This window comes from Echiichthys vipera, assembly GCF_963691815.1.
Source record: "Echiichthys vipera genome assembly, chromosome: 6".
NCBI classification, from domain to species: domain Eukaryota; kingdom Metazoa; phylum Chordata; class Actinopteri; order Perciformes; family Trachinidae; genus Echiichthys; species Echiichthys vipera.
This window is the reverse complement of record NC_139831.1, coordinates 10,419,499-10,444,649: the sequence shown is the minus strand read 5'-3', so window position 1 is coordinate 10,444,649 and position 25,151 is coordinate 10,419,499. Positions and strand designations below refer to the sequence as shown.

The 25,151-nt window shown below is 39.2% G+C and overlaps 1 protein-coding gene across 9 annotated transcripts in view; it reads left to right on the top strand.

Annotated features, from left to right (window-relative positions):
- diaph2 (diaphanous-related formin 2) overlaps positions 1-25,151 on the top strand; it is a gene marked incomplete at its 3' end in the record, with an annotated part of 383,236 nt that overhangs the window by 192,850 nt on the left and 165,235 nt on the right. For all 9 annotated transcript variants that reach the window (XM_083915494.1, XM_083915493.1, XM_083915499.1 and 6 more), the window contains 2 exons: positions 17,694-17,795; positions 22,963-23,057. In XM_083915494.1, coding sequence (XP_083771620.1) covers positions 17,694-17,795; positions 22,963-23,057 — 197 coding nt within the window. The remainder of the gene's footprint in view (positions 1-17,693; positions 17,796-22,962; positions 23,058-25,151) is intronic.

Genomic DNA, 25,151 nt, shown 5'->3' with positions numbered 1-25,151 from the left:
TGAATCATACCCACAGGAACCTATTTTGACTTGGGGGATATATGCTCCCGTTATACAGGATAGGGCCTCCCTTTGTGTTCAGCAATAACAATGAAAGGCTAAACACCAACAATTATGAACTGAATGGGCTGCATATTTTGTTGGATAAAAACATGTTGTGAATATTGAAAATGATTACATATGTATTTTGGACTTTACAACACTCTGGAGTTATTGGAAATCACACAAGTCATAAACAATCCTACGCAGCCACTACTAGAATCTTAATCTAGCTACAAATACTATATTACTAATAACATTAGTATAGCTTATCTGCAACTGCACACAAATACCGACTTTAAGCAAAATAAAGACATGTGGTATGTCCTTGGAAACCACAGTTAATCTGTGGATTGGTTGGGTGGGTTCCTAAAATTCTGATTAACAGTGGATGAATTGTCGCTGGTTGAAATAATATATCATTAAAGGAAAATATTTATCACATTCTATCAAATGTAGATAGAGAGCAGAGCTGCTGTCCACTGCTGCAGAGCTGCTGTCCACTGCTGCAGCACAAAGCTACATTTTTCATCAGGCAAGTGTTTCAGTGTGCCTGTTAAGAGAGCACATTTACGCACCAGGGACCGAAACTTGAGTGATAGTTTCAGAAGCTTAATGTTGCTTCCTCTTTAAAGTTTGTAACTACAGTTTTTATTTTGCTGCTGTCTATTTGGCTGTAAATTCCCTTGAGCTTGAAATCCAAAAATGCAAAATGATCACAGTAGGCTCAAATAACTGCAATCGGGTGACTATGTAATAATCACGACAGACATTACTGTAAATTAATTAAAAATGTAACGATACACCAAAATAAAGCTTGCATCATTAAAGAGCAAACAAAGGAATGACCAACGTCAAAGCCAGAACAGTGCAGGGTTGAGGCAATGATACATGCAACAGGCTAGGCTGACTTTGATAGTGATAGGGATGGGGGTACCTGTAATGTATCCACCATCTTCCACTATGCACTCTGTTCTCGTGGGAAATGAAGTCGGTGTGGGCTTCCTCTGCTGCTTTTAAATCTGTGAAGTCCCATATGGTAGAAGCTCATGAATGGCCTCTGGGAATACTCTGTGAGCCTCCTGCACTGATAAGAAGACAGCTACTTACAACAGAGGTGGAGGATGGACAGAGAAAATGTGGTTGGGAGACAGTGTGGATGAGAGAAAAAGTAAGGTCCTACAATTTAGGGAATTGTTTTAGGACTGAAAGGGACTAGTGATAAGTGTGTGCTTTGTTTTGTATAGCCGGGTAGCTTATTAAGATAAGGATAGCAGGTATCATGACAATGACATACACATGAACAGAAATCACACTTTATTTTTTAATATATTCCAAGAGTTCAGTCACATACACAGGAAAACAATTTAAACCTGAGAGGATATGGAGACCACTCATCCTCCATCGGATGAAATTGGTAAGCAGAAAAGGTGCTCTGTCCTTCAGTGGTGGCCTACTTTGAAAGTGAAATAGCAACTATTGGAAAATAGAATGCCAATACAGTACTTAATATGCGTGCATATCAGGCTAGTGCAATGCTGTGGAGGCACACCTGAGAGGAATATGAAACTCTGGGCCAGGTGCTTGGTTCCCCGAGAGAGTTGGGACCGGAGGGTTTGGAGAACAGAGGGAGTGTTTGAAGTCCTGGAGGACGTTGCTGATTGTGGGTGGTATGGGGAGTCATAAGCCTCAAAAACACATGCTGCCACCTGGTTGTCTGAAATAGGCTTCCTTGCAATTATCTTGGTCCTGAAGTGCATGTGCAACTTGGAGGTATTGCAGATTGATTTTCTGAGTGTATGTGTCTTGTGAAAAGAGGATGGACTACGTTTCTCAGATTGAACACATAGTGGAATTGGTAGTTTTCACTGCATCCATCTTTAAACGAAGGCTGCCATGTATTTATATTTGTATTTTTGAGCCATGACTTGAAAGTATTTCAATTCAGGAGGCTTTCTGTCCTGCATGTGCCAGAGCTGATGCCGAATTTCCACAATTCAGCACTGCATCCAGTGATATATTTGTTTTCAGGTCCATACATTTTATCATTGTTTGATCTTAAATTATATATAAACAATATTGCTAAGAAGAACACATTCTAAGGTAGTTAGAAGTCAAAGACGATGATGTTGGAACAGTTTTATCATTATCTGCCCTCATAGATTCTGAACTCTTTTTAATGTTTGAGATTTGATGTTCTGTAATAGGTTGTCAGAGTCTGAGGTACAAATGGTAAAGGATGTAGGCCTTCCTTCTTACATTTTTTATTCATTCTTTTGTAATTTAATTTGAGCAGATTTGTCCTTGTGGATGTCAAGATTATTTCACCACCACCCCCTTTTTTGGTTGCTTTTGCCTTTGAAAGACACAGTGGATGGGTGGTCCCTACTGTTTCTTTGTGAATCTCACAGTCGGCCCGCCCCACCAGACTCAACTGCTGCCACAGATAACAGCTCCTGGGTTGAAAGAGATGAGACACCAGGGATCTGTCTATCAGAATGAGAAAAAAAAATATCCGTATCCAGTACATATATCTAGTTTTGTGTGCACACACACAGCTATTTGTGCACATGAACACACCTAATAACACACAATTACACACATTACACTTTCCAATGGCCAGCAGGAGACTACTGTAAATCCCTTTCAAGATCATCCCTTCCCCTTTCCTCCAACACCTACAGTTTTGTAGGATTTGTGAACCTCCCTTCCTTTCCCGTCCCAGCACTGCTGCAAGGATAAGTGAATCAGGTTAAGATATGGTTGGCAAAAGAAAAGGGTGGAATAGACAGAAGTGTATTCATTGTAGACGTTATTTTCACATCAACTTGGATCTGTGGCATTTTCAAGTTCATTCTTTTGTCTGTTTGATGTCATGTTTTGTCACAATGGCTTAATTGCTTAATTAAACTAATGTGTCATCTCAGAGAGCATTCTATAATGTAAACCTTATGCAACCTGGCACTTGGGGGAACACTTGTTATAGTATGTGTTGATTCACATGAACACATTTCTCAGGTGAAGCCCATCAGTTCAGAGGCTGGTGCTCAGGAGAATGGCAGCAATACCCATTCACAACACTAAATTGCTTAAGTGATGTACTTACATATAAAAGCACCACAAAGTTCCTTTAGAGTCATAATGGCAGTATTTTAGCATTTGTGGTTTCACAAGAGCGGTATTTTAAAAGCATAGCACATTTTGGTAGAAATATCATAGCAGACAGAGCACTGTGCAGTGTAGAATGTAGAATTTCCTGGCAGCTTTCCCTTGTTAGACAGTGATGTGCTTGTGTGAGAAAGTTTGATATTGTGTTCTCCCATGCTACCAACAAATTGTTTTTGCAGCATACTAAATCCTGTATCTGCTATGCTCAGTATGGTATATCAATCATTTAAAAGATGCACCATGGAATAAACAGATTGTGCTTATTAGAGAGCATCATTTATATGCATGTATTTTCCCCACATTTTCTTGCATTTAACCCAATTCTGTCTTCTTGGCAGCTGGATAAATGCCATTACGAGTTTGTCTTTTCTTGTCCACGATATGTCTTGGCAGGATTTTTCTCTAATGTGTGCACTTACGCTTTATATGTCGGAGACATATCGGAGGATCCATAAAAATCCACCTGACAACTGACATTTGGCTAGAGATAAACATCTGGTGCTAGCACAACCTGTGTTTATTGGTTGTTTGTGGTTATTAGGGATGTAATGGCAAGTGGGATTGCAAGGATTTGCATTAATCATTTTTCTTATTCTTTTGTGTCCTCCAGATGTGACTTCTTATCTGTATCCAGTGTATGTGTGCATATGCTTTACTGGACTGTATTGCAGTGGTAGACCGATACATTGGCCAGCCAATATTATCAGCTGCTATTTGCATTTTTAATGCGTATCGGCATCGGCCGATGCAGGCTGCTGCGTTCGCTGATAATGTTTTCCCGGCATTATTTACAGACAAGCGTCCACAGACAGCTCCATGTTGCTGGAGACACTTTTTTAAGATTAATAAACATTCCTTTTTTTCAAATTGAGACTCATAACATTTGTTATCATCATTGTGTATTTTTTATGATGTAAATTGATGGAACAAAAGTAGTATCAGCTCCAAATATCAGCTCAAGAAAATCAGCACTCCATATCGGTCATTGGCTAAGAAAATCCATATCGGTCGATCCCTACTGTATTATACTGTATACAGACACCAAGGAGTCAGAAACTCTAAAGGCTTGGGTCAAGACAAAAGCCAGTGTGTGTGTATGTGTGTGTTTGTACGTGAGAGAGGGTGAGATTACAGTAAAGTAGGCTGACCGGCCCAAATGAGATAGAGAGAGAACATCTTCTGCCATTGGACGTATTTGCCCTCATGCAGTTTTCCTTCATGTAGTAGTACCTACTGAAAGGCTTAGAGCGACAGAGGCCTGTGTATTTCCTTTTGATCAACACCCCACAGAAACTTCTGTTAAGTATACAGTATGTTTCTCCACATGCCGTTACACAATTATTACGAAGCCTCAGTGGATGCTGTACTGGCTTTCTAATATGGACATCAATTACATTTGAGTTTCAATATGATTAGCATTTTTGACATCTTGCTAATGAGAAATTAACTCCCCAATAAAGGAGATTATTGTTGAAACTTTTACTGTCAAATCATACTTCCTTTCATAGGAGAGGGATACCTCTCCAGTCTTCCTCATGTTTAATTCTAATATCTCTATTGATCCCATCCTCATTGTAAAAGAGAGTTGATGGGATCATGTTACAGCTCACTGTACCAAAATGGTGGCTGTGCATCATGGGGACTAAAAACTTTCCTATTCTTCTTCATTCTAAGTTGTTGCAGTCATATAGTAAATGGGGGAAAATTATTTTAGGCAAATGTGTAATTGAAGTTGCCGGTTATATAATGCCATTATTTCAGTTGACAGTGTATTGTACGTTAGTAAAAACTAAAAGTCTATAGGTCCGCAGTGTGGTCTTTTATTCGACCCCTCCACTCGCTCATAGGCTTCACTTTACAAGAGAAACTTCAGTAAGTGACCGACTCAGTGCCTCAGCCTCCCTTTTACAGGTTAAAATAGAATCCCATCAAGTCATTCAGATAGCAGGGTAGCCGCATGGTTTATAATAAGCTCACTAAAAGGCGGGTTGCACTTTAATGGTTTGTGCCCCCATCACCATGAATACCCCTATTTCATAGTATCGAGTCACGGATAATTTTTGCTCTACATACATAGTTTTAACCTCTTACCTTCATTGATAGCACAAAAGGAAGTCTACTGTCACAATAATAACGGTTAATAGTAATAACAGTAATATAACATGTTATTTTTAAAGTACTTAGTAGTCAAATGCACTTTACACGGCAATAAAAACAGTTACATAAACAGTAAAAGCAATAGCAGTATATAAACAACTAGGAAGCGGAGCGACTGGATCACAGAATAAAAGCAGATTTAAATTAGTGGGTTTTGAGGTGCAGTTTTGAAAGAGATGTCTGACCTCTGGTTTAAACCTCAAACTTCACATCAGCGGCACATTCATGTGTCAACAGCGTTCACATGACACTGAAGTGATCTGAAGTGGTCTGTACTGGTTCCATCTGGTCCGAGCATTTGAAAGTGTCAAACAGCACAGGAGCAGCCAAGCTTTCTGTGCAGTATTAAGTTTTCATTTGACACTAAACAAAGTTCCCTGTTTTAATCCCATAGGTTCTGATGAAAAATGAAATGCTTTACACATTAAGATAAGGATTACACAATAAAAAATAAATAAAAAGTGAGAAATAAGAAAACAGGCCATCAAAGAGAATAAAAGATAAGGAAAAGGTAAGATTATAAGAAAATGTAATTAATATGTTAAAAATGTAATAATTAAGATGATGAAATAATGCCAAAACCCCAAATGTACTAAAATAGTAGGGTTTTGTTGGCCAATGGTCATGCATAACCTTGCATTTACGCTTGAATTGTTGGTAAATTGACTTGAAGTGTAAATAAAAGCTTCATGTTATGTTTACACCTATGATACAGACACAGCTGTGAAGATTAAAATGATAGCATATCTGATGTGTGAGACATGCGAGTAAAAAACGTGTCTGACAAGTTCTAGATCTGGTTGAGGTGTTGAGGGAGAGGGTCCCAGATGGAAGGGCCAGCGATAGAAAAAGCCATGCCCCCCTAGGTCCAGTACTTGAACCAGGTGAGAGGGGTGAGAAGGTTTCAACCAGAATTGTGTCAGTGAGGTAGGAGGGGATTAGGTTGTGGTGGGCTTTGTAAGTGATGAGTAGAATTTTAAAATTGATTTTTTTGTCGAATGGGGAGCTAGTGGTGATTGCTGTAAGACTGCAAGGGAAGCTCAGCTTTCTATAAAATGTCACCAAAAAAAAAAAAAGTGGTGAAATATATACTGCTGTGTGTACATTTCATTGACTAAATACAGAGAAATGTTCAGAATCAGCTACTTATCACAGGTAACTGACGCAACTGCCTTCTCATGCATCCCCACAGCGCCACAGTGCTTTACACAATCGGACGCTCAGCTTCTACTGACTTCAAGCTTAGAACGGGTTGTTCCACTGCAGCGAGACTAGACGGTCATTGGATAAATGCCAGACTTTGTCCCGCCCATCGAACGTTCAGCGTCTCTTGGGGTCTATGGGACAGTGGACTGGCCCGGACGCTCTGCTTCTGCATTATGATTGGAGGAGCTGTCTGATGCGGTATCCTTTTTTGATCGGCAGCTAAATGAGCAAATCAGTGATCTTGAAGAATAAGCAGCCACTGGAGCATTTTCCAAGTTCTTCATTATGTTGTTCTGGACAGTTCTGTTATTCAGTGTTTTTCCCCAATGAGCAGTGGCAGCTGCGGAGCTTCTCCCCCTGTCACTCACAGGCGGTCACACTACACAGTAGTCTGGCGCAGCAGCATGGCCGTGGGCCAAGGCCGTTTAAGCAGCCTAGCTCTGCTGGTCATTGAGAAGACACTGGTCAAGTCCCTGGAAAAGACGCCTAGTTAGTGCGAGGTCACATATAATTTTCTTGAAAAGGAACGAAGGGTATAATTTCATATAAATAAACAAACACATTTATGATTTAGGCCGTAAAAATGAGCTTCCCCTCCTTGAAAGACCAGCAGCCGCCACTGGTTTTGAAGGACTGGAGTCATGTTATCTCTGGTGCTGGAGTATGTGAGCAGACAAGAAGCTGGGTTTTGGATGTACTGTAGTTTGCTGAGGATTTCGGTGGATGTTCCGTACGGAATGTGATTGCAGTAGTCACATTACAGGTTAGCTGCCTTTCGTGTCACAAAAATAATTACATATATTTCGAATGCACATTAGAGGTGTCAATAATTACCATTTGTGTGTGTGCATATATACAGTTAATCTGTTACCTTTCTTAACACTCAATCATCAAGCTCCCTTCCTGTTTCTTAAATTATTTTGGAGTCTCTTATTTTGTCTCTGTTAGTGGCAGATGGAGTATAGTGATTTCACTAGAAGTATTTATTTCATAGGAAGTGGTTATTATGTCTGAGAAGGCCACAGTGATTGTGAGTGAGTAGGGGATGATGGAGGCTTTCTGGGTAACAAGAGCAGAACCTTTTAATCCAAATTGCTCTTTTTTTTCACAATCTTATTTTTGACATTGACATTATAAAATGAAAATTATAGTTGTTGGGCTGTAATTACTCTATTCACAGTAGTTTTGTCAGTGAAAGTGCTTGCTGTAACACAAAATGTAAACATGTTAATGGTGGCTGGCTAATGCTCATGTCATGATGGTCACAATGTATAGTTTGCAATGAAGAGGCTGAATATCATCAGAATTGCTTAATACAGCCTTTATGAAAGAGCAGCCTATACTGAAAGATAAAGAGGGAGCGAGAGTCCTTGTAAACATCGAGGCAGGTGAGCAGTTCAACAACTACTGTGGTTTTGGGATTTAAATGCAATTCACGAGTGAGTGCCTCTCTTTATACTCATATTCTCCTTGCCTCGCTTTTAACTCCATCCTCGGGTGCCACACGGTGAAGCTTTAATCAGGGCATGTCTGCCTTGACACCTTCATGTCAACAGAACATGCTTCTCTGCAGCTGTGTGAAGAATAGTCATCAGGAGGTGACATGATGGAAGCTGTTACAACCTCAATCCCTGCAAAACCAGCACCTACCTTTTATTTTATGCTTGTTTGTGTCCGCGCATGTATGGGGGGCAATGCATGCATTTTAGTGGCAGACACAGCACCAGCTGTCTTTGATTTGATTGGGGACTTCCAAATTTACTGTATATATCTGTCCCCATGTTGATTGCCATGGATAAACCTATTGCTGCTAACAAGCGTGGAGTCAAGCTGCCAAAATGAGAAAAAGTCATTTCCCCTCCTCTTGTCCTCATCTCTCAGCAAACCTTGACATTTTCTTGCACAGAAATGTGAAGTATTTCTTAAGTCGTTTCATGCCTCAGTTGACAAATTGGATCAACGTATCAGTTAACCTTCACAAGAAGAAGAGATAATACTTGAGCACATTTCTTAAAAATAAAACATAAGCATGGTTGTCTTTCCCTTGTTTGACAACCTTTCATGCATCACTCGTTTTAGCTGTTTGCTTAGATACACCTGCGTGTTTGATTTCAACTAAAATCAATCAAGGCTACACCAAAAAATAAATACATAACATTAATATATTATTACTGTTATATACATCTTGATTTATTATTTCTCTTAAGTATGGCTACAGCAGCTACAGCAGCTGGACAGGCCCATCAGTAATTATATTATTGGTCTTAAGTAAAACTTTTCAGGGGATTTGTTGCAGGAATGCAAGGTGCAGGAAATAAATATATTAATTGTTTCAACAAACCCACTAGTAAATACAGTAAATAAAATGAACAAACAATATGTATTACTAAATGCCCTGGGATAGAATACAAATCAAATTAAAAATGTCCTTGCTTGTTTAGCACCCTTTTTTTATTCTGAAATAATGAAAAAACAATGAGAAAAAGAGAAATGAACTGGGCTGCTCATGAATGGGAGGGAAAGGGTAAAGAAACAACTATGCTTTAGAAAAACTAGAGAGAGGGCAGATTATGTTCTGTCAGCTGAAAAATTAACAAAATGCAACTCTACAACACTACAACATAGGGCAATTGCTGCACAGGCAGGGTTTTCAATGGGAGACAGTTTAAATTAATCCAGAATGTTTTTTAACTATGTGTTCAAAGAAAAAAAAAAACCACTTGACATTGGATTTTTTTTCTAGAGCAGAATTATCATTAGGTTTTTTTGCTTTCTTTCCAGATGTTGAATGAGACGAACTTTATCAATTCAATTCCTCCAGTAGAGCGATTTGTCCATGACCTCAAACTTAACATAGCACAAAGTCTGTAAGACGGGAACAGCTAGTATCAGTTTAAAGACACACAAGCTACTAAAAAAAGTCTCAGTTAAGTGGTTTAAAGGCTTGAAACATGGCTTGTTAGTTTAATAGTGTATATTGTGTATATTGGCACATATAAAATACCTTAATTGCAACATGTGAATAGGGCTGTATAACTTTTTGACAGAGCCTATTACTTTCATTCTTACATTAAACTATAGGCTAAACATGTCCCGGAGGCTCTCTCTCTCTTATAGGGTGAAACTGATATAGATATTATCTTGTAACTCCTAGTGGGACTGACCACAAACATACCTAATTTAAAGATACCTTGAAATCTCCACCTGTCTCCTTTTCTGGGTTTAGTGTGTAGGTACTTTGGGTTTAATTGGATCAATAGTGTGACTATCAAATGAAATATTTGATAAGGAAAATTAATAAAGAAAAATTACTAAAAATTAACAACTTCAATTTATTAAAAGCGTCACACGGAGAACCAATCAAATATAGTGCCTTGACTCACGTTCAGATTATGAGATTGAGTATTCTCAATAAACTTACCGTTAATCAAGTAAATATTAGTTATCACCAATAATTATCAAAGATAATGACTCTAGTTAAACCAGAGTTCCTCGGGGCACCACCGTCATAGACGGAGTGATAACTAATATTAAAGTCTCATAAAATATATTAAACTACTAATTAAGGGTTAAACACCAATAAATATAATAGTTTAACTAGTTGAAGGATTTAAAAGTTCTTTTCTTAGTAGAAGCTGGCTCATTCATCTTTGTGTAATATTAAATAATCAGACATATGGTAAACACAAACATTTATTAACAAATTAATAAATGCAACAAACAAAACACAATAAACTAACTAAAGCTAACAGCAAACGTATGTTTGTGTGTATGTGTGTGTGTGTGTGTGTGTGAGAGAGAGAGAGACAAAGAGAAGAGGTGGGGGCTCGAAGAAGGTGTGAACATTCTCTTTGTTACACAAAGGCCGGAAGCCTGATCTCTCAGTTCTTATGACAAATTTACAATGGTATCTAGCCGTTCATAAAGTCCTATAACATGTAGTAATGCCCAGTTGGTGATTAGTTACCAGTCCATGAGATAGGAGATGTTGCGCATTGCTTGATGCCAGTGGTTGGGTGAAGAAAGGAAGCTCCGTGGTAGTTCTTGTCTGATTGTGGCTCTTAGGCAAAAGAGGATTCGGATCGTCTGTGCTGTGCTCAGTTGAGGATAACCGGTTGGTTAACCTTCGTGGTGATCCCACGCCATAGGCCAGGTCCAGGGCCGAGGGGACAGCTGGAAGCTGGTCTCCTGGAGTTGAGTGATTGCGTAGAGATGGAGGAGAGTAGGAGGAAGATCCGGTCGAAAGATCCAGTAGAATAGATTCAGTAGAAAAGAGTCAGTAGAAAGAGTCAGTAGAAAGAGTCAGTAGAAAGAGGGCGAGAGATGGGGGGCTCCACTTTATATAGGCCCGGATGATGTCATCACCTGGGGGTCAATTCAGCCAATGAACAGTTTGGGTGCCTTGGAGGATTCACACCTGGGTGTGACCTGTTGTGGGGGTGAAGGCATTTTGAGGTCTTTGTCCCAACAGGCTGTGGGCCTACTGTAATCAAACTGACAGTTTGAGTTAATCCAGAAAATGAACAATCATCTTTGGGCGCCGGTTGCACCTACAAGTGCTATGTAGCATGGTGCTGGGAGAGGTAATAAAGACTGTGGGGGCATTAGTAATCCTGCCAGCTGTCCAAGAAACAGCCTTGGCCTCAAATCTCTGTTCTTGGTCCTCTCATAGGGACACAAGCCCTGGCTTCAGCTTTTTGTCTAGTGAATGCTTAAGGTTAGACTGCACGGTGGGGTCTTAACGGACGCCAGAGGCAGCCGTTTGGACAATCAGCTATGTGCCTTCCAACCAGCGCTCTTGCACATTGGGTAACAATGAGCTGCCTTGGCACCACCAGAGAACGGTTTCCTAGAACTGATTGGCTGTCAGGCTCAATCCATTCGCTGCCCCCAGGAGCATGTCTCTATGACCAATTTAAGAGACAGAGTCAGAGCCTTCCCACACTCCCTGCCTCTAAGAGAGAAAACAACAGTCATGTGTAGATGTGGGCAGATTAGATATATACTTGTTAAAAGGCTGTATCAAGCCCCAGGTCATTGACAATGCTCAGAGTTATTGATTTCAGGTATTTTTTTATTTGCTCAGCATTGTTGTGTTTTCTCTTTTATGTTTATTTTCACAGTCTGTTTTGACCAAATCTGTGTTGGTATAAAAGCAAATTTGTAACCAGAGAGATACTGCAACAGAATTAATACAAACCCTTACCGTAAAACATAATCTATCATCATTGCTGAAGTTGTGAATACTTCCAGTTAGAATTAGACATTAAGTAAATCACACCACTACATTTCTCAAGATTTATATTTATTTTTAATTTGAACCAAAGAACAGATAGCTCATCACAGCCATACACTAAAAGTTAAACAAGGCATGTATAATTGTGATATTCCTAACGTTGCTGCTCTGATTCTCCGCTTTTGATAGCACACATTAATCGTTTGCACAACGCCTTCCTCCTCCTCTTGGAATGGAAACAGGGAAGGGGGTCACTAAGGGAGATCTGTGTTGTCTCAATTAGAAGAGGAGGCGTTTTTCTCACTGGGCCCTGCTCCAACCCCAGCTGTGTACCTTCCACCGTGGGCTGAGCCTCTCCCTGCATACTGAAAACATTACTGGCCATAGGTCAGAGTATCACTCTGTGGGACTTCTCCTTCTCTCTATACACACACACACACACACACACACACACACACACACACACACACACAACTTTTATTTAGAGATCTCAGATAACCAGAACCAGATGTTTTTAGATGGGAGGACAACTCCAGAAAACTAGTTTAAAAAAACACACATGCCCTGTTGAATGGGTTCATAGATATTTTTTGTGTGTTTTGTCACGAGTGTGCATACACTCACACTTAACATATCCACGGTTTCCTTCATCCTCATCATTATCAGCCACTTCCCCCACTTCCTGTTATCATTAGGCATGATGATGATTGTATGATTGAGAGCCACACTAGGATTAGGATACACAATCGATGCAGGTTGAAGCTGAAAGTAAAATAAATAATTTTAAGTGTCTGAGTCAAAGTGTTAGGGACTGTCTTTCAGCGAGTGGGAGCATGCTCTTGCAATCCAAGATAGCGGGAGGAGTGGATAGAGAGGTGTGTTGAGAAAGGGTTGAAAAGGAGACCTCTGTTTAGCCTTCTTCAGTGGGAGAAATTGGTCACAGCTGGATTTCACTGGTCAATTGGTATGTTCAGATCTTGAGCGTGCTCTCTATTTTTGAAGGTCTCCCTCATTATTCCAACTATAACTGAGCCAAGCACTTTATCTAGCCTGTTGATTTTCAGGAACACCTTTATTCAGTGTGTTTGGCCTCTAATGCCTTAATACTTTTCATTTATTCACTCATTCTTTCATCATCACATCTGTTTTGTTTTTGTTTTGTTATTGGTTTATGTGTAAAATGGTAGAGATACTGAACTTCAAATGTTTCAGAGTATATTGACCTGCAACTGGTGTGTGTTTGCGTGTGTGTATATGTACTACATTTATGGAATTGGTATTTTTGTAGATCAGACCTGGCTGTGGCCAATGACTCTTCCTCAGAATCCATCTTCTTTCGATGGGCTGGCAGCTCTCCAGCAGCTCAATCCTCAGTGTGAGTCCCTGAGATGGAGGACAGGGCACATGTTTGCAGGCAGATTGCACATTTGAGGGAATAAATTGCCTCGTAGAGGACCAGACTCCATATTGTCTGTTCCACTCTGAGTTCCTTTGCCTTTAAATATGTTTGTTGAAGACCTGTCATCTGCAGTTTCTTTTATTTCTCTTCAAGGCCTGCTCATTTTATGCTGTCTGGTGGCGGGGCTCAGCCGAATGGTCTGTGTCCGGAAGTGAACATGTGGTAGTGTTTAGCTTTGTAATGCCGTGGGTTTTATGGATGTCTTGTGGGAGATATCACATGGAAGGCAACCAGTATAGTGATTCTGGGCCAGCAAACATACTGGTTATCCAAGTATTGAAGAACTGTTATCACAGTTTCCCAAGAGTATACCTCAGTCCAAGGCCCACAGAGGTGGCTTAACATGGATGCCAAGTTCTTTTATAAGCCAAATCAGTGTTTGCTCAAACATTCATGTATTTTTTCAAAAGAACCTTTATCAATTCGGTGACTCATTTTGGCACGGAACAAGCTTTACCTCCCCCTCAATTAATGGCATGTGTAACAGTTTCGCTCACCAGAGACTTTTCTTCATGTTGTTGTGTTGGATCCAGTGAATCTTTCATGTGATTTGTAAAAGCACAGACACTTCCTCCTTGACATTCTTTGCAATGCTCTTCACCCCTGTAAGTCAATATATTAAAACAAATCAATGTAAAATACTTTCTATTTATAATTCATTGGTTGATTTCTTTTCTCAAACTTGCATGGCTGATATCAAGTCAAAACCATTTGACCCTATCCCCTTAGAGGACCAACTGGCCCACAAATCAGCCATTCTGAAGATGAGCTTTGCATATTTCAGTCGATGCAAATCTTAGAAAGTGTTGTTCATATCTCATAAGATTTTCTTCAATCTAGACTGTTTGTTCAGATAAAAACACATTCCTATCCCAACCCTTTACCTCATTCCACCCAACATCAATTGATGATTGTACTACTGGTATTAGCTTGTAATTAAGACTTCATTATAATTATGTATTGATCTGACAGCCTAACACAGAAATGATATCTAATTTCTCTATGTGATATGACTTTATGCCAGCATTGTACATTGCAATGACTTTGTGAAAACCAGCTGCCGAAAGCTGCCAAAAACCCACATTGTGCCCTTCACAAACGCCTCTTTACAGAGTGATTGTTTGGTAGATTCCATTGATAAATAGAAATGTGTGCACGAGGGATGGCTTTGTTGTCAGAGTATTACATTTTAGCCACTGGGCAACGTGTACAACACGCTTAAATGTTGGCAATGGCTTTGGTCAGCTGCTATACCCATACACTGTTAGACAGGTTAAGCTTTCTTGGCAGAAAACAGAACTGAGATAGACATACTTGGGCTGTAACTCATAAAGTTGTCCGTTGGATTTGGCTGTTTAATACAAATACTATTTGTTTTGTGTTGTAAGCCTGGTTTATTTGTGACAGTTTGCACATACACAGTTTCTTAGATGGCTTTACGGCATGTAAATAAAGGCAACAGCCAGATACAAAGACCACCGTCTCCTCCAGTAAACTAAGTGTTAGTATAAACACATCACACATTCCTTTGTTTCAAGACCAAGCGACCCTTTATTGAACTGCTAGCTTTCTTGAACTATCAGCTTTTTGACCAGGGTTCAGTGGGACGGCGATGTTCAATAGAAAAATAGAAAAATATGACTTATTATTCAAATTGTTGACTTTCAGGGGGCAACATCGGAATTTAGTATGTGTGTATATATATATATATATATATATATATATATATATATATATATATATATATATATACACACATATACAGTATATATGCATATTAACTCAACCTACTTATGATGCTCAGTGTTTTGGAGACATTTTTAAAACTTTCTTTTTTGTTTTGGCCAACCATCTGTTTAAAATATGCCACCGATAGTCATCGTTTCCATACACCTGGGACTCTGACTAGTGTAGCAGCTCAAATGTGTGAAAGTCCTCAAGGGCCCAGCAGTCCACATACAGTGCTCAGAGAAAACATGTGACATGGTGAAATTGAATCAGCCAGCAAGTACTGTAACATAAATTTGCCGACTGATGCCACTACTCATTGCCCAGTGGGGGAGCTCTGAGCTGTATAGGATGGCACCAGAAAGAAGTATGCCTGTTTCAGATTATTGAAGGCACTGTTTTTCAGTTTAATTTGAGATAGCGTCAGGGAAAGGGCGAAGACAGCTGAAACACCGACGGATGGGCTGAAAGCACCCTGCTGAGAGTGTTAGGTACAAAGGTAAGAGATTCAGGTGGCAGCAAAGAAGAAATAATGGAGGTTTAAGAGAATGATTTAGTTCCAAAAGCAGCCAAATTTCCTTCCTCAGTATAATTTGCCTTCTTTCTGTGGGCCATTCTCTGAGTGATATCATTGTTTCCTTGTGTTTTAGTTTTGCTGCCTCTCCAGTTTCATTGTCCAAGGCTCTTGCCACATAAGAAATCCAGCATGATTCCTCGGGCCTAACCGACTACTGACTCTGTATGTGAGTCAGGATATTTTGACTGTGATTTTGTTGTCATTGGAACTATTTAGGAAGTGATTAAGTGATTAGGGAATTGTGATAAAAATTGCAGACACTAAAATGTAGAAATGCAAATATTTGCTAGTTTTCAAATCAATCAAGCCTTACCCTGCAAAGTGACTTATTATTTTTTTTATTTGAAAGCAGACGAACACCTTGACAATACAACAGTCAGAAAATCAGGATCCGTGGTGACCGCAATGTTTACTACTCCCACAACCCCTTTAATGTGATGATGCAATAATTAATTAACTTGAGTATTTATGCTTGTAAGAGGTAATGAAGTCCTAATCTTGACAAAGATTGAAGCAAAACACTGTCCCATGATATTGGTGAAACAAACCAAGATATTTCCTCTCACCACAAAACATTACAGGCACTGATCAAAGGGTTGTTTCCTGTTTTTGGCCATCAACTCCGGAAATCCTGCCCATTTATAATATCTAAAGTCCCCCCCTGTTAACAAAAGTAAAAGTTCAAGGCATTGGCTTTGCATCTCTGCATTATGAAGGTGACACAGCACATTGTGTATCCCGGTCCAAGTAGACTTAAAGTGGAGTGCAGATTCTTGTCAGCCTCTGAGGAACATCCTCAGACGTTGACAGAAAATCAAACCATAATACCGTTGGTAACATCTGTACATACTTGCCCCCTTTTTAGCCCTAGTTAATACAGTAAACAATTGCATCCCTGATGTCATGTGTTGACAGAAAGCATTGGAGTTGGGTAGCTGCCTTCAGCATTGCTTCCTCTGGCTGCCCAGGAAATGTTGCCTCTTTCATTGTTTCTTCAAATATGCAAGCCAGCCCTATGGGAGCAGATTGTTTGTTCTAGATTTCCTGGGAGACTCCCACCTTGGGCTTCAGCAGAGCAGTTGTGATGATTAGCAACAAAGTGTGCTGCTTCTCCCATAAGCCATTGGGAGGAGATGGAAGGATATAAGGAATCATCTTTCTCAATTTCACTCTCATTGCTGCTTTCTCAATCTCATGTGCCCCTGCCCAGTACTGTAATTCCAGTTTAAAAAAATGATGACCTTTTGTCCTGTACATGGGCACCTATGTTTTTAGCGCTTGATGTTATTGAACTGTAAGTAAAGATAAATAGAGGCTGACATGGTGTTTCAAGAGTACGGCTCATGTCTCAATTATGAAAAAAAAAGGTCTCTTTATTCTTGGACCAATTTGTCCATTTTGTTCAGCCATCTAACAGATACTTAATGTCATTTTCTGTGGGGGGTAACACAATTATATCCTTTGCTCTAACAAGTTGACAGACATGGCCTAAGGGAGGGAGCTGTGCTTACCAACCTACTACCCACTGTCACAATGATAGAAATGTTGGCACATGAAACAAATGAAGAAGGGGAAATCATTCGCAAGACGTGCTCTGATGCTACAGCTGATGATATTGCACATTAAGTAGTTCCAACATAATGTTGAAGGGGGCTGTCATCAATCTCATCTGCCTTTCAACAAGCCAATGATATACCACATGTCCAGTGGTCTTACAAATGCAAGGCTGGACACAAAAACAATTCAATAATTAATTTTGCCATTTAGCTAATTTTAGCAATATGGTATATGAGAGCAATTGCGATTCATCTATTCGGTATAACACCTTCTTTAAGACTTTGAGTGCCTGTAATTTTCACGCTGTGATACATAATATCCAGTGTACTTTCTGAAGGGTAGGATGCATCACAAAGGTTGCCTCTCAGTGTATGCTTTCTAATGTATGTAAAATATATATTTCACGTTTTTGTGGTTAATCTTAATGTCATTTAATTATTTTTACAGAGCCGGAAGCCGTCATTGTAACATTTTGATTAAATACAACAGCGAGGTGTTCTTACATTGTATATCGTTTTCAAAATGTTTAATTAGTAATTTTGAAATGTTTTTTTTTTTTCTTGCAGTGAAAAAAGATGTGAAAGATGAGACTGATGACAGAATGCAACAATTCAAGAAAAAGGCAAAAGAGCTTCGCATCCTGGATGCCAAAACAGCACAGAATCTCTGTAAGTATATACAGATCATGAAGTACTATATTCTTTTTAACCATGACCTTTCATGACAGAAATGTCAGCGTTATTTTCTATGCCTCCCCAGGCTTTTTCATAACACCACGAACAGCTCAACAAACTGTTAGTGGGAAACAAACATTATAAAATCCTCAGCAGTGATAGTGTTTCACTCAGCCCTTTGGGGAAATGCTTTCTTGGCAGTTGTTCAGCGGTCACCAGAAGTACGTAAAGATTGTGTCCAAGCTCCCTGTCTGTAATCATGTGTACAGCAAATTTATATTAGAACTGAGCACCAAAGCTACATGTAGGTGTTTTGAAACCCCAGGAGTCTAAGTGGGGTAAATGTTTGGCTGATTCTGGTGTACGGTTTTTACCTCACCCTCCAAGCGTTCTTTTGTTTTGGTATATTGGGTGTGGAGGATTTTCAGTTGAGGATCATTTCAGGTTTGATGGAAATGATCTACAGAACAATTCTTCCTTAGAATTTCTCAGCAGCTCAACCCCTGCACCTTCTTGCATCCTTGTGAACCTCCTCGATCCCAAATCCCTGAAATGTGTGTATGAATTAATTACACAAAAAATGAGTGACTGCTGCCAGCCTTGTTCTGATTGGCGGGTAGAGCATTTCTTATGTTTCCCCACCTCTTTGGGATTTCATCTACAGCCTCAATATCCCTTCTCTCAGAGATACAATGTAGATGCTAACATCCCATGAAATATGTATGTCAAATATGAAGATTACAGGCCATTCTTCTTGCAAGCCTTACTCCACCTGCCTTGTTTTTCCATGTTTTCTTTCTTTTTTAAACGACGAGTAGAGGGGTATTCAGTGGCATACTGTAGACTGGGATGAGTACATTTTTAGATGGATCAATTTTTGTACACTGTGTGAGGACTGGGAGCAAACTAGAATGTTAAAATAAGCTGAGAGAGCACATATATCATATAAACATGAACACTTGTATGTGCCTCCCAACCAATTCCCTTCCTGTTTGCTGGTAATATCTTGCAATGGCTTAATTTTCTTGTGTTTTCCATGAAGAGAGGCCAGAAAAATGAGTTCATCAGGCACAGTATTAAGGTCTGATGTCAGGAAGGGGAATGTGGCATGAACATAAGGATGACACATAGAGGCGTCTGTGTGTGTGCGTGCGTGCGTGCGTGCGTGCATTAAAGTATGTGTCAGTGTGCGCATGTCATTGCACTTGTGAATACGCTGTGACAATGTTGATAGTTGTCACTGCCATCTTTGATTACAGCCCCCCAGATGGGGTTTGAATTCAGCAGGAAGCAAAAACAAGTGTCGAAATCCTCACCTCCAGAATGGCAATGGTTGGTAGGCATGTGGTCCCACCCTGCTACACAGCTCCCCCGGGTCGCCTCGACACATACTGAAGCATCATAGATCATATTCACTGGCTGCTGCAGAACCCTCTAAGCTCCCTTTTCAATTTTGATGTATGTTGGTATTGAAGGTTCAGTGACTGGGATAGGTAGTGGGACGAAATTAATGATTTTTATGCCAGTGCCACATCATGTATTCTGGTATAATGTGTATGCATACCACTGTCTGATAAATTGTATCAGTCTCTCTGTCTGCCTATCTAAAAACCTACTTGCAGCTTTTAAGCTGAACTGCAGGCGAGTGTGGACTTGTGACTTGTGGCTAAGCCATGAATAAAGATAATTGTAGTTGTTGAAATTAAATAAGATAACGAGCATATACTACTTTTGCAGTAAAATAAGAAATATATGTATTTATTTATTCTATTTATTATATATATATATATATATATATATATATATATATTTTTTTTTTTTTTTTTTTTTAATTTATTTAAAATGTATTGAAAAATTTCCAGCACAAACATACATCCCAGGTGTTACAACATTTATTTTTAACTTGTTTTAAATCCAATTATCTTGTTATCATGTCCATCTCCTGGTATTTAGTTGCATTTTACCTACAGCATTGCTTACATACATACACTTCTTACTAATAACATTATACATCAAATTCTCCCCTCAACCACATTCTATTACTCTCCACCCACCCAATAGAGTGAGACAGTACCATCATTTTGCTATGTTGCTGTTGGTGACCAGATAGAGATATCTGTCTACTTACAGAAACACCAAGAACCATCAAAACAGACACACAAATATAACAATTCACACCAAAAGTAGTATTATAGAAGCCATACATTTTAACTTAACAGCCACCAGTACCCTGTATCACGTAAAGATAGATAGAATAAGACATATGAGATGTAGAAAGTACCCAAGATTTTCTAGCTCCATACCTTCGCCCCCACATCCAGCCAAGGAAAACATCGACTAACGAATTCTGCATTTTGTAATCTTAGCATGAAAGTTATTTTTTTTTTTTTAAATCCTCTTTGAATATGATCATGATTTGGGATATGATTGCATTACCCTAGTCATTTGGCTATTGAACCAAATGTTGGAGACAAACATCATATAGTTGTGAGTGAAAGGAACATGAAGAACATTTAGACTGTTTTAAATAAAGATTTGGACTCTTTAAGTAGGTTCAAATTCTAACATCTATTACTTTAAACCTGAGAGAAAGGACATGGTTCAGATTAAATTACTAGTCAAACTATAGAGGAGCAAGTGCTGGGTACAGCAACACAAGCCCAGTTCTCACTGACAATCCATTTTTCAATTAGGTCTATACAATTCAATCAGATTGGCCTATTGTATTCAGTGCAGACCTCTAATTAAGCACAATCAGAATTGAGAAAATGCATGTAAGTCATCAACAATAGGTAACTAATTTGCAGCCTTGAGAAGTTTCAGGAGCAGAAGCAACATTGGACATTTTTATATAATATATAGTGAAAGCCTTTCTATTTCTGCAATCAACACACTATAGGCTTGAACTGTCTAAAAATCAGTTAGTTCAGAAAAGAATACATCATAAGATCATAAGCCAGAAGTATACCCTGTGAAAGCAAACTTCACTGGAAAATGTAAGATGTTTAAAAGAAGATCATAAGCCAGTATAAACCAAGCAGAAAGGTGTACTCTTTTTTTATGCTTGACAGAATTTTGCTTGGAATATTAGAATAAGCAGCATCAACACGGAATGAGACGGCCCCACAGCTCCATGCCCAATGGCATTATGCGGCACTAAACAGTGTTCACCTTCATTGAATTGCCTAAAAACAACACCAGCCTTCCACAGTAACATCACAGAGACTCCGACACTACCGTAAATGACAGCAAAACGCAGTAAAGTCTCAAGACTTAGTACAGACACTGAGCTGAAATGCAAACAGTGCTGGAACATATCTTTTGGTTTAATTAAAGGCATTATTATTTTTTTTTTGTATTGTGTTAAGCCTATGAAAAAAATTAATATCTCAATAGCAAACTTGGATTCCAGCCCTATTATTTATACGGCTGATAACAGCAATTTAATGGAGTGATAACTTCCAAAGCAGGTCTTTAAATGTGGTTTTTATATGAGAATTTATATTGAAGTGATCAAGGCAAACTTAAAATAGGTATAATAGTATATGCCAGTTTTGGAAGGATATGACAATGATTCTCAAAGGGGGATCTTTTTTCAAATCAATTGAACAATCAAGGAATTGTATTTGTTTTTTTGTTTTTTTGTTTTTTGTTTTTACAGAAGGCTGCATAGATAATGGACTAATATTTTAACTTAAAATAAATAATTGTTCATAGATTCCATTCTAATCTAGCATATATATATATAACTCTTAGTACCTAAATGTGTTATAGCTTAATATGGTTTAATATGGTTTCACTTGTGTTTTATCTTCACTTAATTAAGACTTTATGATGTATATAAGTGTAAATTATAGGTCATATTATTCCAAGGGGTCCCCGGTATATTCTCTATCTTGAAAGGGACAAAAGTTGAAATCCTCTGATCTACAGTGTGTGAAATGTGTTTGCAATAAGGATTGGCATATATTACAGATTTGGATCAAATGTGTTTTTTTATTATTTGGACCAACCAGGTGCAAGATGACCACACCCGTTACTGACAGAGGATACATCAAGTAAAAATTAAACTGCTACATGACAGCAAAAGTTGCAGCATGTCCCTCTTTACCTGCCTCCTCTACCCCATCTGTATCGTCTTCAGTTTGTAATTTACTATATACCGGGGGATTACTTTTGACAACGCTCCCCCAAGAGAAACTTGTATCCAGCTGTTGGTTTCAAATGAGGAGGGTATAGGACATATTGAAGAGACACTAATACATGTATATTGTTTAGACAACAAACAAGGGTGACATGATCCATTTGATGTAAACGCAGCCCCATCATTAAAATGTGTGCCCATGCTAAAGAGGAAAAACAAATACATACATAGACGAGTCTAGATAAAGCAACGTTCTCTACAGTTACGAGTCACCAGAAACCTAACACAGTGAAGTCAGTATGGTTAATGTTATGTAATACCTCACCTCAAATACAATAGTCATATTTTGACTTTGTACTAATTTAATGTTGTGAATAGTCAGTGTTATAAATATTAATAGGCTGTGACAAATAGAAAAAAAAAACGCACTACCTCTCTGTTTATTCCGCGTCAAATACAGACATCAGGTCCCACAGCATCAGCAGTATAGCAGCTGTTGAAATAGTTTCCTCCAACTCATTATCAAACCTCCACCTGTGACTTCCACCTGGATACACCATCAACTCAGATTTCTACTGTAGGCACCCCACCTGGAGAGTGAAACACCCACTAAGCTGTCCCCTGAGGCAAATTCAATGTACTTTGTATTTACCCTAACAAAACCAAGTAGCCCTCACTGATGACACTATTAAAGCTACCACAAGTACCAGAACTTTCTATTACTAACTATTATTATTATTATTACTGCGATGGTTCACTTTTTATAACTTAGTTTATTGTATGGATTGGTCACCTTTCTCTGTTACTGGTAAATCTTGATGTTTTCCTTCCCAATTTTTATCAGGCTGACACAGATTATCCTGTTGAGGGCCCGAAAGTGTATTAGCTTTTCCAAGTGACAAGTTAGGTCTTTGGTCATTTTGTCTGAGGAGCGATGAGTGCGAAATGTCTCTTTGAACCCCACGGTCTAATAAAAAAAGGAGAGGAAATGACTCTTTTCTCTCTCCAACACAACAGCAATTTTCTTGGGCTCGTTCCGCCTGCCTTATGAAGAGATCCGGGACATTGTGCTGGAGGTAGACGAGGATAGACTGAGCGAATCACTCATCCAGGTAAGACTGATGTTCAGTGTGGTGTTTTTTTTTTTTTTTTTCACTCACACACACACATTTATTTTTACCCTCTGAAAAATGTCTGTGCTTGTGTGTGAGAGAGACGTGCACATGAAAAGATAATTTTTGAATTTCAGTATCTGGCGGCTAACTTGGCGACCCCATTTTACACCTGGTATGGTCTGTTTTTGGCACAACTCTGTCTCGTCATTCTCATGTGGACCATAGAGACCCCCCATTCATCCTCTTATAATGGATGATGAAGGACAGGGCTTGGCAAAGTCCCCCAACTCCACCCTCCTTTCCTCTTGCCTTTGTCTTAGACCATAATTGATGAGCTTCCGAAAGGCTACTTGTATTTGCTCCCGTTTTATTCTAGTTTTTTTTTTGTCTGAGAAAGCTTTTATTAGAAGCAGGACAGGTGCGTCTGAGGTGAAGATGCATAACTGAACAGTGTGCCTCAATTACACTAATAACTAATATTTCCTGCGCTGTCCTTGTGTTATTCACTAAAACAGAGCTCTTTTCCTTTGTTACTGTTTTATTTAAGGGTGTGGACCTTTTAGGAGTCAGCAGCAAATTGGAGATTTGATTTCAATTTAGTAATGGCAGTGATGCATTGTTTTGATGGCAGTGATACATTGTTTTATGTGCATGAGTATGTGCAATAATGTTTTTGTTTTTTTTAACTAACAGTGCACATCATTCAAGTGCAGGTTTCAAGCTTAAGTTCGGTGTTCTTTCCTCTATAGCTATGCCTTTCCCCACATGGCTTATCAACCAACACTTGCACAAGAGCTAGTCTGCTTCCTCCCCACTGCTTCGATCCTAGACACCGGTAAAGGTAGTTAGGCATTTATTATTTTGAGCTCTGATAGCCTTTAATTGGCTAGCAATCTGGCAGAAAGCACAGAGTTATGAGATAGGTTATGAGGCACACCCCCCTCTGCTTTGTAAAGGAGAACAGAAGTTTAGGTGTTGACCTTTTCCCACCTTCAGCCTTTCCACAGGCAAAGTAGGAATAGTGTATATCTGCCAAGAAGGCAGCTGTGTCCCCATCACATCCCCACCAGGGCCTCGTTGTGCACAGCAGAAGACAAAAGGTTGGACTGTTTTACAGTAGTCTGGTTTGCTTACAGGGAAAAAGGACAACCTCACCGTTAAACAGCTACCATTAAACTGACCTTGACCAAGCGGGTGTTAATACTCAACAGCCAGCCCTTGAATAGTTGAAACTCTTTGTCCAATTTCTCAAGGCAAGCACTGAACCAATATACTGATAAAGACTGACAAGAAGAAAGGCTACACAATTCATTCTCAGATAATCAAAGTGACCCAGTTACTGTGACACAGGCATCCGCTGTAACCTTCAAGTTTTTTTTGTTCGTTGTTCAACATTATTTATCCAAATCAACGGTGTTAAGGATATGACAGATGGTTTTCCAAATCCCAGAGGCATTATGTTTTCGGGTTGTTTGCCCAAATGGCCGTACAGCCCGACGTCCTATTTTTGTGAACGCTGTAGCTTAGGAACCCCTGGAAGGAAAGTCTTCAGAATTGGCACACATGTCTACTAGAAGCCAAGGATGAACTCATCAGATATTGAGGGTCAAGGTCACTGTGACTTTACAAAACATTTTTTTTCCCTAAGTCAAAAAATTCTACACTAATCATTTCACACAAATGACTAACAGGATAAATTGAGTGCTGACATTTTAAATCAAAGGTAAACTTCACTGTGGCATCATAATGTGTCTGGCCATTATTTACTACCATTACTCAGAAAAAGAAAGTGAGACATTTGATCAGGTACTGAATTGGAGACACTAAATTACTTCAAAGTCTGGACACACATGGATGTAAATTACAACTTGACTGGTTTGTGGATGCATAAAAGCGCAAATGTGAAAAAGGACAATGAGGCTGAAGAAGAAGAAGGGAAAGACTCAACAAGGCTCATGACAATAGGTGTGTTAGTCAGTGTGAGCATCTATGAACTGAGCTAATGTCAGAGTCCAGGGGGAGGCAGGATAAGTTAACTTATGGTTGCAGAAGGAGCCCACATCTGGCAAGTGTGTCGCTGCTGGTTCAATT